Raw genomic sequence first — 13,386 nt, 5'->3', positions numbered from 1 at the left:
ACTAATGACAACTTACCTCGTACATTTTCTGTTTACATTCCATTAGATGTGCTTCCATTAGAATTTTCCCATCTTCAGCACCTCTTCAGGCTCTATTTACAATATTATGCTTTCTACTGTTGCGGCGCCCAATCAAAGAGCTGCATTCCTCACATTCAGAGCATCAGAGGAATTAAGTATAACCGCCATATTATTGTTACTCTGATCATTATGCTAATCTCTTTTAGTTGCAGTTATGGTACTTCAAAGAGAAGGTGGTGCCTTAAGGTTGTCCAGTTCGACCTTTTCCGATAATTAGCAAATCTTGTGGCCAACTCATTTAGTGACAGGATATCTTCTGTATATCTTATCCACATTTTTGGGATTAAAATGTGTATATCATAATTTATACCTGATGTACATCTGTTGAGTGGACTTTATTTTCTTGTAGTTTGATTCAAGTTTGGGGAAATTATGCATTGAATTGACTTGGGATTTGATCCATTTAAATCATATGGTTGGTCATTAAACAGGGTAAAGTTGGAAGGGCAAAACTATCTGTCTTTGCTTTACATTGCGGGTTAATTAAACTTTTCTCCTTTACAGAGGCCTTCTGAACTAATAAAAATGTCTCTAATATTCTTTTCGTTATCTTTTTCTTCTATAAGTTATCACATGCTAAGTCACGAGAATATTTTTTTTAAAATATTCTTAGTTTCTACGGTGTCACAGGGTGAAATATTTTTAATAATTTAGAGGGTTCACATATCAAAAAATATAATACGAAAACGAGTGATAATTCAAAGGATCTATAATTATTTCTAATAATTATAAGACTTAATTATAGTTTACTCTAAATTTTGATTCAGAAAGTGCACAATTTGCTTAGGGAACTATGAAACTGTATAATTTGTGTCCTTATAAAGACGTACTAAGTATTAAGCTTCAGATATTATAAAGAGTAATTTGTACGCATTCATATTAAAACAATGTGTAATATATATAATCTCCAACCATGGTGTCTATTCCATATATTATTAAAACGACAACTAGGTTTTTTAACTTTGGTCCCCTTTTAATGGTCAGTTGCATGAACCTTTCCCTTTCCCTTGGTCTCTATCGTTCTTATACGTCAAATCATACGTTATTATACCTTATTTAAGTACTTCCGTCCATTTCAACAGCTACTACTTGTCCCCCTTCTCCTCCTCCTGGGACACCTAAGTACATTTCTTCTTATTGAATCAGACTTTAAATCTTGTTCTCCATTTCTTTTTTGTCTGTATATTTCCTTAGAACCTTCATTTCTAGGAAGTTATAATGATAGCCAAAGAACTACCGGTTTATTCTTGTCATGCTATTTGCATGTCATGAAGTTACTGGTATCAGAAACCACCACCATAAATTTATGCTCCAGTCCTGATGAACTTTTTTTTGGTTGAGAATCCAATCATCAGGACATTTCTATGCTTAATATTTAATAATCATCAAATGATTCCTTAAAAAAATAATGCATTTTTATCAATAAATAAGAAGAAAGATTCCTAAAAGTAATGCAGGAGACAGTTGCAGAACAATCCAACCATTGAAATTAGAAAATCCTAATGATCCAGTGGAGAAAATTCAATTTTGACAGGTAAATGTCTGACAGTATTAGACAGGTCCAAGATACATTATTAGACTGGCCTTCTGATCTCTATCAACTTGTATAGCCAAGAGTCCAAGTTGAACTAATTACTTCTATCATCCAACAAGATACCAGATAAAAACTAAAAGACAGCAGTAATGACCTACCAGATAAATTTCACATAAAAACTTTCCTCTACACAGAGTCAAGTAAATGCAGTTATTATATCACCAATGAGCACGTACAAAGTTCCAAAGACTTGAAGCTTTAAACACCACGATGCTGATCAATGATCTGCGGTGCTCGTTTTCTCTAACAAACCAACCACAAAAGGGGTGAACTAAATTCCACTAGGATCAATCATATCATCCAAATGGACCAAGTAACCGAGTCAAGATTTCTTATGCACCTTCTGCAAGAGTCCTCTTTGAGGTACTGATGTATAGAACTGCAGCAATATGAAACTAGGAATCATAATATAAAAATGGAGACATCAAAAGCACCAATTAAATAGAGGATTGACAGGATTACCGTTATTTCCTCTAATGAAAGCATCCCCATATTTATTCTTCAGCTGGCCGTTGACGTACTCCTCGGTTTGCTCCATTGCAATATTCATATACCCATCCAAACAAGCTAGAATACCTGCATACAGTGATTGACCGTAAGTTACTGTGGCTAGGTCAACCAGTTGGCAATAGTTGGAGCACAAAGGCAGGAAGAAAACTTTTCCTTTGTTTTTCTCATTGACAGAAAGTGCAAAAGGAATATTTTACAATAAAACTTTCCTTTCTTTTTCTCATTGACAGAAAGTGCAAAAGGAATATTTTACATAAGGTAAAAAGAGCTTTTGACCAAACTACACCCATTTTATATTTTTTTTATTGGAATAGACTGACACTCAAATTTATTATTAAATAGGGTCTAATTTACTGTAGCGTAATAAAAACATTAATCAGTTTAACGTTTTTATCGTCAGATATTTTTTTTTAACTACTGAAAGACTAGGTTAAAAAAATTTCTATACATAAAATATTGATTAGTTCAGTATTTTTACTAGTGCTATAATGAATTAGACCCATTTGATAACCAATTTTAAGGGGATCGTCCATTAAATAATTTGGAATAGGACTAGTTTGGTCAGAAACTCACAAATAATTGAATAAATAGTAACATAATTTTTTTTAAATAACAAGTACGAAAAAAGTCAAAAGTGTTTAACTACTGGAGTCATGCGCAGTAGCTCCACAAGAGTGAATATAAGAAGATAAACATGAGATGTCCAACAAATAGTGTGATCACGAAAGCATATCCAGCAAGAACAAACTCGATCACAAAATTTGACTCCAATATGCTGACAGTGAGGAAGTTGGGAATAGATGTCAATATGTACTAATGTAGATTATGTCCTAGCAAATCCCACCTAGAAATTTTCCAAAGACACTTTATTCTCTTCTTTTCCTTTTACAGCCAAGCAGTAGACAAGAATTGACAATGGAATATAGTTTAGTAAAACCTCTAGCAAAAATCATTCCAAAATTTGGCAGAAAATATGGACTGAAAGGGATGTATGTATGCAATTAGTAACAAACTAAGAATGCCAACTCATGATAAAGCAAAACTAGGATTGTAAGTTTCCATTATAGATAGGAACCCCACTTGCAGGCTTGCAGCAAGAGATCATCACTGCTGTTATTATGCAATGGCCAAGACAATGCTGAAATTTCATGAAGATAAACTTATCAACAGAGGATAGTTTATTTACAACAATATCATGCAAGAAAAATACAATTTGGGAGAGATTATTAAGAATGTTTAAAACAATACTTGTTATCTGTCAACTTCCATGTTAAAACAAAGCAACTTAGTTTTTCAATTCACCAATTGCAATCCAAATATGAGATTTTGTGAAATTATTTTTTTGTAAGAGTTTGAAAAGCTGTGAAGGGCTTTTCTAATTATACAGTTGGAAGTCAAAGAACGAAGTCCTCCATTTAACAATCCTAAGAGGCGGTCCTTCATTACTTTTAACCTTCAAGGAACACATGCACCTGCATCCTTTTTTGGATTCGTCTAGCTTTTTTTGCACATAAGACATTCTCATTGTCATATTTCCCATCACAAACTATAGAGCAGACGTACTCAACCCCTTAAACTATATACAAGAGATGTAGTTTAGAGGAATCTTATGGCATCGGAGTTCCAAGATCTGTAGTACCCCTAGTTACTTGATGATAAAGGTGAATCTGCGATCCTCGGCCATAACCACCACGCAAGCAACGGCAAACAGACGAGCTACTGCCGAGACATCGACAGATGGAGAACCTCTGACCACCACCAACATCGCCGCCCCGATAGCGGCCGAAGCCTTCTCGAGTGCGTCGAGCATGTTCCTGGCGGGAGGAGTGCCACAACAAGAACCCCTTGCAACCATCTTCTCCAACGGCTACTCGATCTCCAAGAGCAATCGCAAGAGGAGATGAAGGACTTGAGGGTCAATCTGTGATCCTTGGTGCTCAGCGGTTAGCTACAAGAATCACCTCAGTCATCCAAACCGCCACAGCCACCTGCATCGGCTTGGGTGATTCCTTCACCCGTCGATCCCCTCCCACACCCACCTAGCACGAGTGGCACATTCTACCCAACTGGTCAAGAGTTGGAGGTAGAGTCTAGCAAGGGAGCCGACAGGCCGCCGGGCCTACAGCCACCACCGCTTAATCCAAAGGGCTTCTCGTCGAAGTTGATGCCAACATGGGCAGCCGCCGACTATGGCAAACCCCAGCTATCGCAGCCCCCCAATGCGAGGCTCTTTCACGACCTCTTCGATCAAGGAAGGCACCGAGCCGACCCACGGTCCCCCTCGCGAGCGATCATACACTAGTCTACCACCTCAAGCCGGTTTTCCTTGGACTGCTACCATGAGGCCGAAAGGGCCCCCACCACCTCAACCGGATCCTAGGACTCAAGCTAATTATGGACCAGATGGAGGAATGGGTTACAAATGCAACTGTAATCGAGAAAGAGAAAACATCACGGTGGCAACCCCTTGGTTGAACCAAGAGGACTTGGGGCCACATTATGCTAAGGACGATCGGAGGCGGTGTAATCCAAAGGTGTAGATCCTTCACCCACCTATGATCAGGCCTGAGATGGCGTATGACTCCAAGCTAATTATGGTTTTCCTTGGACTGCTACCATGAGGCCGAAAGGGCCCCCACCACCTTAACTGGATCCTAGGACTCAAGCTAATTATGGATCGGATGGAGGAATGGGTTACAAATGCAACTGTAATTGAGAAAGAGAAAACATCACAGTGGCAACCCCTTGGTTGAACCAAGAGGACTTGGGGCCACATTATGCTAAGGACGATCGGAGGCGGTGTAATCCAAAGGTGTAGATCCTTCACCCACCTATGATCAGGCCTGAGATGGCGTATGACTCCAACCGCAATAACAGCATCTGCGAACGCATTCCACAGCTCGATTTTTTAAAGTTCTAAAGAGGTAACCCGTTGGATTGGGTTTTTCGAGCTGAGCAATTTTTTGAGTACCAAGACACAAAGGAGGACGTCAAGGTGCTATTGGCGAGCTTCCCTTTAAAAAGGGCTGCCTTACATTGGTACCAGTCGGTAAACGCCCACCAGTTGTTCGAGTTGCGGACTGAGTTCATCGAGGGGCACTCAAGGTGGTTTAAGACCTTTGGCTTCGAGGACTTTCATGCTATACTCTGCAAATTGATTCAGCGAACATTTATAACCGCATATCAAAAGAAGTTTGAGCGGATGAGTAGCCGGTGCCAACTTCTTTGGCCGCGGCAGCTGTTGATCAACACAATTATCTTCGAGCTGTGTGAGGAGGTCAAGGTCGAAGACCTTTCCTTACTGCCTCGAACCTTGAGCGAGGCCTTCAAGGATGCCACGTGGATAGAGTAGAAGCACATAGCTTTGAGGAGTGCCTTGAGTTGTGCCCTGAGGACTTTATGGACCAGCATGGACACCAAGATTATCCCATGTGCACTAGGTGTGAGGGGTAGGCCAATAGCTACTCTGAGGGCTACTTCTTCCCCCCTTAGCATGAGGACAACATCGAGATTAGCTGCGGGACCCAGAGGAGGAGGGGCACGACTCGTAATCCACACTCTCACACCCGCACAAGTGGAGCGACAAGCTAAGGAATTGTGTTTTCAGTGCAACGAGATGTTCACCCCGAGCCACCACTATGCCAGAGCCACCGGGATTGTGATGCTGATCGACAGTCATGATAATACAGGCAAGGAGGTGATGGAGAATGACATGGCTGTCTAGGATATGGTAGAGGCTATGAACGACGACCTCGATGAGGATGTTCCTGTCGAGATCTCCATGTATGCTTACTCGAGGACAAGCACCCCAAAGACCCTACTGGCGGACAAGGTAATTAATAAGCACAGCGTACACATACTCATCGACACTGACAGTACACATAACTTCTTAGATGAGCAAGTCATGCAAAGGATTGGATTGAAGGTCGAGCCTACCATTGACTTTGAGGTGACCATCGAGGACGGCACGAAGCTTCGAGCGAAGGGCATATGCCGTGGGGTCTCCTTAAGGGTGCAGGGCTACCCCTTGGCACTCCGTGAGGGTAGACATGGTCTTGGGCACCTAATGGCTCCAGAGTCTTAGCCCGGTTACATTCAACTTCTCACACATCCGACTCACCTTTTCGGAGGGCAGACAAGTGTTGAGATTAGATGGAGTCCGAACGTAGCCGCACCCCATGTTGCAGCCACTAATTGGTGTGCCAGGCGCTGGGGAGCTTTCCCATATCCTATGGTTGAGACTGTACCTAAGCCCACTCCAAGCTCGGGTAAACCTACTGATTTAGTTTAGTTACCGACTTTTTTGGACTATTTGAGGCCCCGAAGGGGCTACCCCTCCCTACCAAGCGTGTCGACCACAGGATTGAGATTGTGCCAAGGTCTGAGCCAACCAATGAATGGCCCTATCGGTACCCACATATGCCGAAAGAGATGATCTCAAGGCTAGCTACCGAGATGTTGGAGCAAGGCATCATCCAACCAAGCCGGAGTGCTTATTCTTTGCTAGTCTTACTAGTGAGGAAGAAGGACAAGAGTTAGCATTTCTGCGTGGACTACCTTGCGTTGAATGCCATCACCGTTAAGGACCGGTACCCCATACAGGTTATTGAGGAGCTGCTAGATGAGCTGACGGGGGGGGCATCCTACTTCAACAAATTCAATCTCCTCGCAAGATACCATTAGATCCTAGTTCAGGCGGAGAATGTGCATAAGACAACATTTCAGACTCATGACGGGCACCACAAGTTCAGAGTCATGCCATTCAGGTTAACGAACGCATCGACGACATTACAAGGCCTGACGAACAACATATTCTGACCACTCTTCTGACAATATGTGTTGGTGTTCTTTGATGACATTCTTGTGTACAGCAAAGACCTAATCGATCACATGGACCACTTACGAGCCATGGTGAACCTGTTAGCCAAACATTCCATGAAGGTGAAGCAGAGCAAGTGCCTATAGGGGAAAGTGCTCAGTGGAGTACTTTGACCATATCATTTTAGCCGAAAGGGTGGCAACTGACCCAGGCAAGGTTGCTTGCATGGTCGGCCACCGGTTACGACCAAGGACAATCCGAGAGTTATGCTGCTTTCTTGGCCTGACGGGCTACTACCACCAATTCGTGGCAAGATATGGCAAGATAGCAACCCCACTCACATCATTGTTGAGGAAGGACGCCTTCGAGTGAACTGACAAGGCGACTCAGGCCTTTGAGGAGCTGAAAGCCGCCATGACCACTGCCTATATACTAGCATTACCAAATTTCACACAGCAATTCATAATTGAGTGTGACGCCTACAGGGTGGGAATCACCATCGTACTTATGCAAAAGGGAAGGCCTATAGCTTATCTCAGCAACCTTGTCCGAGAAGTCATAGCAGCTGTCGACATATGAGTGCGAGATGCTCGCTATTCTGCATGTGGTAATCAAATGGCAACCCTATCTAATTGGACGGCAGTTTGTGATTCGAATAGATCAGTGGAGCCTTCCCTATTTGATGGACAACGTATACATACTCCAGTACAACAGAGATGAGTTACCAAACTATTAGGGTATGATTACAAACTGCAATACAAGAAAGGGGCAGAGAACAAGACAGCGAATGCACTATTCTGGCAACCCGCACTGACAAAGTTGGCAGCCATATCGATGTTGAGTTTTACATTCCTCGAGGATCTCCGAGAAGCAAGTACAACTGACCCGGAGATATTAAGGTTGATGCAGGAGCTGATGAATAACCTAGTGAGCCACCCTAAGCTCGAGAGTTGTGATGGACTACTTTGGACAGAGGGCGCATCCAAGTGACCGTGGATGATGGGTTGTGCACTCAACTTGTGAACTACTTCCATTCCACTCCAGAGGTCAGGTATGAGAGCACACTGAGGACCTACAAACGGCTTTCGCAAAGTTGTACATGGGCCGAGATGAAGAACGCGATGACAGAGTACGTGTGGGCGTTTGAGGTGTGCTAGCAGGCAAAGGCTAACTCCCTCAGGCCGACATGATTATTACAGCCCTTACTAATTCTAGAACGGGTTTGGGAGGACATCTCCATAGATTTCATCGAGTGCTACCAGTAATACCGGGATACTTTGTCATATTTGTGGTGGTAGACAAGCTGAGCAAGTATGCCTATTTCTCAGCTCTGGCGCACCCATTTTTAGTGAAGATCGTAACGGAGGTGTTTGTACGCGACGTTAATAAGCTCCATGGCATGCCACGTCACATAGTAAAATTGGGTCTTCATCAGTGACTTTTATACGGAGCACTTCACGCTACAAGGGACTTGATTACATATCGGTTCAGCCTACCACCTACACATTGATGGCCAAACCGAGGTGATGAACTAGCGCATCAATCAATATCTTCACTGCTTTGTGGGAGAGCACTCTAGAAGGTGGCTCGATTATCTATTTTAGGTAGAATGGTCCTATAATACTTTCCCACTAGCATCCAAATAACCCCTTTTGAGGCAATGTATGATAGGCCACTATCGAACCTATGATCCCATAGCATCTACAGCACAGACAACGACAGACCTAGAGCTGATGGATAGAGATGCCACTTGAGGAGGTTGATGACCTATATGGCGGAGGCACAGAACTACATGAAGTAGATCTACGATCACAAGCATCGAAGCAGGAGTTCGCGATCGATGATCTAGTGTTCGTGTGTGTTCAGTTGTATCGACAGGTGACTCTAAGACAGGTGCGCAACCAAAAATTAGCACACCAATACTTTGGGCCGTTAGGAGTGCTCAAGCGACTAGGTCTAGTAGCATACAGATTGGCGTTGCCAAAGGGATCTTGCATCCACCTGATGTTTCATATTTCATTCATGAAGGCTCGAATCGGGGGGGACCAAATCGGGGGGGACCAAATCGTGGACGTGGGCATACCTGACTTGGTGGAGGAGACACACCCAGTGGGGTCGGTGAGGATTCTAGCTAGAGGCAGTGACGTAGAGACGAAAGACTACAAATGGATATTCTAGTGGAGTAGTTGGATTGACACTCCGATGAAGCTACGTGGGAGCTTAAGTCTGAGATAGCTAAGCACTTCCATGACTTCACATCTTGAGAACAAGGTGACGGAAGCGCGGTAGGTTGTTGTGAACCAGCTCAGAGCTGGTTAGTCTAATCAAGTAATGTATTCACTTAGTGGGTTGGTCTAGTTGAGTTGAGTAGTCACATAAAATGAGGTAGCTACTATAAATGAAGTGTGGTGAGCACCCTAAGGAATGAAGGAACATTTACCCTAATTTTCCTCTCTCTCTCTTAGTCTATTCAACCGGTGGCGCTTATGCCGAGACCACCACCAATTGAACACTAGCCTTAGTCTCCTTCCCCACTCTATCAGCTCTTTTTCTTCAACTACAACTTCCCCTCACTCCACCAGAGCTACAGGCCATCACACGCTCCCATCAGCTCACAACCTCCATCGCAACAACCGAATCCCTCATCCCTTTGGCTGCAGCTCCCACTAGCCCTTCATCCTTCACCGAGCCGAGCCCACCGTTCTAGTCCCCACCACCGCTCACATCAATGGGTACACAAACTAAAACTAAGTATAAATATGTAATTCCAAATAAATCCTCATCACACAGAGTGGACTGACCAAACAAAAAGTATTGCTATTTAATACCACTAGATGGCATCAGTTAATAAAAATCCTATCCTAAACACGACTGTTTAGTTTAATAAAAATCCTATCCTAAACACGACTGTTTAGTTTAGCATTTGAACAACATCCGACGAGATCCCATATAAGCAATAATAAAAGTAATGGCAAGAATTTATGTACCGGCGACACATGCGCCACCAGCTGACCAGCATGCTTTATTTTGACCAATAAATGTTGTGTTTGTCAAGAAGGGAGGATGACAAGAAAGGGGGAATTGAACAAAGCGTGAGGCAAAGATGGGGCTAAAGAGCGAGATAGACATATCGCACATAGGGACAATGGAGGCAACTATGCTAGCATGGAAGTCGAGAGAGGAGACACTTGCATTGCAGCAACTAGAAAGCAGCAGATATAAATGACACTAAACACTGACATTCAAATGGCACATCTTTTAAGTGATTGTTTCAAGTCTCGGGCTTGAATTGAGCTCCAAGTAATAAAGGTTATGAGCCAACAATTAAAAGACAATAATACAACAAAACCCTAATGTGTTGACAAAACTCACAAATGAGAGGAAGACAATATGCTAACTAGCAGATGTTAGATAATTGACAAGATGACAATGCACAAGCAACAGAGAGAGGACCTTGTGATACACCCCTCCCTCCCCTCTTCTTTCTGTACCAAAAGGGGTTTCCCATGCCAGCAAGCTGCCACTGCGAGATATGATGCTCAACATACAATGTCGTAACTAAGATTCCAAAACTCGGTATTAGGATCAGGATCCCAACCATCCAAAAAATCAATACATATCGGCTATATCAGCGGCCGCCCGTATCATATTGGATTATATTTTAATTATGTAAAATTTTAAATATCATTTAAAAATGCATAAGTTTTTTAAAAATTTAGAAAAATGATGAAAAAATAAGAAATAATAATTATTCACATATGAAACCTAAAAATTCAAAAATGCATTAATTTATTTAAAATTTTGATGAATACCAAGTTAACTCTCCCTTCTCTTTTTCTCTCTTTTCTTCTCTCTTTGTTACTACCAGTGGAAAAAAAAAACTTTCTTCTCTCTTATCTCTCTCTTTTTTTTTCCACAAGGCAAATTTTATTTTCTAGTTTTTTTTTCATTTCTTCTTCTCCCTCCTCTTTCTCTCTCTCTTGCTCCCTCTCTCTTACTAGCAATTTTTTGCTCTAATTTTTTTTCATTTTCCTCTTTCTCCCATTCTCTATATCTTCCTCCCTCTTTCACTCTCCATTCTCTCTCATCTCTCCATCTAAATCTGCTACAGTAACAGAGATTAAAAGAGAAAGAGAGAAAGATTGGAGGAAAAAAGAGTACGAAAGAGGCTAGAGAGAGAGAGAGAGAGTAGAGAGAAATGAAAGAGATGGGGCAACAGAAAGAGAAGAATTTAAAAAAAGTGAGAAGACGGAGGGAGTGAGAGAAGATGGGGGGGGGAGAGAGAAGATAGAGTGAGAGAAAGGAGAAATGGAGAGCCTGTAACGGGTGGGATTGGGCGATACAGTCAATCCCAACCCGATAAGAATCAGGTATCGGCCAATCTAGCTGATACCTGGCCGAAACTAGTCTAACTGATCCCACTCGAGATCCCAATTCATTCAAAACTTTGTTTGGATGGCTGATCCCACTTAGGATTGGCTGAAACTTGGAACAATGGTCTTAACTGACAATTAATCCTTGAGCAGTGCTACTTCATAGTTTTACTTGAAAGCCATTTTACAAATCATATATCATAATTCTTACATGTATTGAATGAATTAAATGACCTCCGAACAAAGTAGGCTTTTGGGAAAAAATGCCTCTCCATCAAATAGAACGAAACCCTATGTCTCCTGGATCAAAGGAGGCCCTAGGTGATCCCATCTCAAATTTTTAGGACTATGTACAAATGCAGAAGGTAATGCATCAAGCATAAAGACTGAGTGATTCTTGGGTTTCTCCAACTCTCCTTCTGACAATGTGTAAAGTGTGAAAATCCAAACAAATTAATTTATTAGAACACTATAACTGTCACTAATTTGATTGGACATCTTTGAAGCATTTAACCCATCATCTCTTCCATCTTGTTAAACTTCAGGTATGTCCTAATCTGCTTTCAATTGCAAAATTCAAAACTAATGAATTTTTCATATTAGAGTTTCTCCTTTTAATCCATAATACATCAAATTACCATCAATCCTATGCCGAAGCATTTAAAAGTTTAAAACTAAAGAAACAACAAAAAGGCTGTAGCCGAAACGCCCAAAAATCCAAGAAAAGGCATACGAAGTACTCCTAAGGTTAAGCCATTACAGGGTTTTCATGAACCATAACACATGAGCAAGAAGAATGACAAATTAAGACCTGCGAACATAATCAAGATGCTGAAACCGAACAAAATAGTTATCTTTCTACTGAAGTCAGAATAAGAAAGAGAAATTCTAGAAGTCGGCAAAGGACGAAGAGGAGGAAAAGAAGGATTCTCACACTATTAGCTCATTGCCAAAAAATTATTTTTTTTTATCAACAAGCAATATCCAAGAAGAAACTTATAAAATTACTCTTAGGATTTTAAACCATCAAAGGAATTTCCATGGACATTGACATCAGAATCTGCAAAACAATAGTTAGATGTGCTGAAGGGTGGACCAGAAAAGTTGTCTTTACACTGGAAAGAGAAACCCTAGAAGGAGAAAGAGGAGGGTACTACAGAAAGTCGCTCCTTTTTTATCCATAATACATCTACTTAACTGCAAAGTACCATCAACCCTATTCCCAAGCAATTCCCAGCAAAGAAATGAACGACAAAAAAAAAAACTCCATGAAAAGAACATATAGAGAAATTTTAGGGTTTAAGCCATAACAGGAATTCTTGCCGACCTTGACGTCACAAGCTGGAAACAGATAAAAGACACCGAATAGTAGAAGAAAAGAGTACTCTTTCATTCTTTCTACTGGAATAAGAATAAAAAAGAGAAACCCGAGGAGGACACTCACCCCTGTAATCGACTCCGGAGTTGAGCTTAACGACCACGGGGCGGCCTCGGATCGACTTGAGGAAGTCCGCCGGCGTCTTCACCGCTCCGCCGCCACCCCCGCCGCTTCCCTTCTCTCCTCCGCCGCTGCTCATCTCTCTCTCTCTCTCTCTCTCTCTCTCTCTCTCTCCCCCCTTCTCTTGTTTTCTTGGAAACGATGAGCCCACTAATTCAAAATGAGTTGGACCGGATAATTGTAAGCCCGACTCAAAGGTTTGGGTTTGGGTTTGGGTTTGGGTTTGGGCTTGCCTTTGGATTAGGATTTGGATTTGGATTTGGATTTGGATTTGGATTTGGATTAAATCAATACCTAATTTTAGAGACCATTTTATATTCCTAACATGTCATAATTTCCCTTGAAATCATTAGGCTCTCCCAAAGGCCGGAACTATCATTGCAGCAACACTTAATTGAGGTGAAAAGACCATTTTACCCTTCATATTTTTTTCCCAAATGGATTATAAACTATTTAATGCTACTTAATATGATACCATAATTGAAGAGGAATTATCTCAGGATCCAAATAT

The 13,386-nt window shown here is 41.7% G+C and overlaps 1 protein-coding gene across 1 annotated transcript; it reads right to left on the bottom strand.

The window, feature by feature from the left end:
* Nucleotides 1–1,545: 1,545 nt before the first annotated feature.
* Nucleotides 1,546–13,022, bottom strand: LOC140797152 (uncharacterized). Its single transcript, XM_073150422.1, has 3 exons — nt 12,822–13,022; nt 2,138–2,251; nt 1,546–2,054 (listed from the first exon to the last, which is right to left on the bottom strand). Exons 1-3 carry the CDS (start codon nt 12,952–12,954, stop codon nt 2,008–2,010), a joined length of 294 nt encoding a protein of 97 aa, XP_073006523.1. The 5' UTR covers nt 12,955–13,022; the 3' UTR covers nt 1,546–2,007.
* Nucleotides 13,023–13,386: the final 364 nt, after the last annotated feature.

The sequence above is a fragment of the Typha latifolia genome, chromosome 11, assembly GCF_019914945.1.
Source record: "Typha latifolia isolate L0001 chromosome 11, TyphaL0001v2, whole genome shotgun sequence".
Taxonomy (NCBI): domain Eukaryota; kingdom Viridiplantae; phylum Streptophyta; class Magnoliopsida; order Poales; family Typhaceae; genus Typha; species Typha latifolia.
The sequence above is the reverse complement of the archived record's forward strand: the minus strand, read 5'-3'. Positions and strand labels throughout refer to the sequence as shown.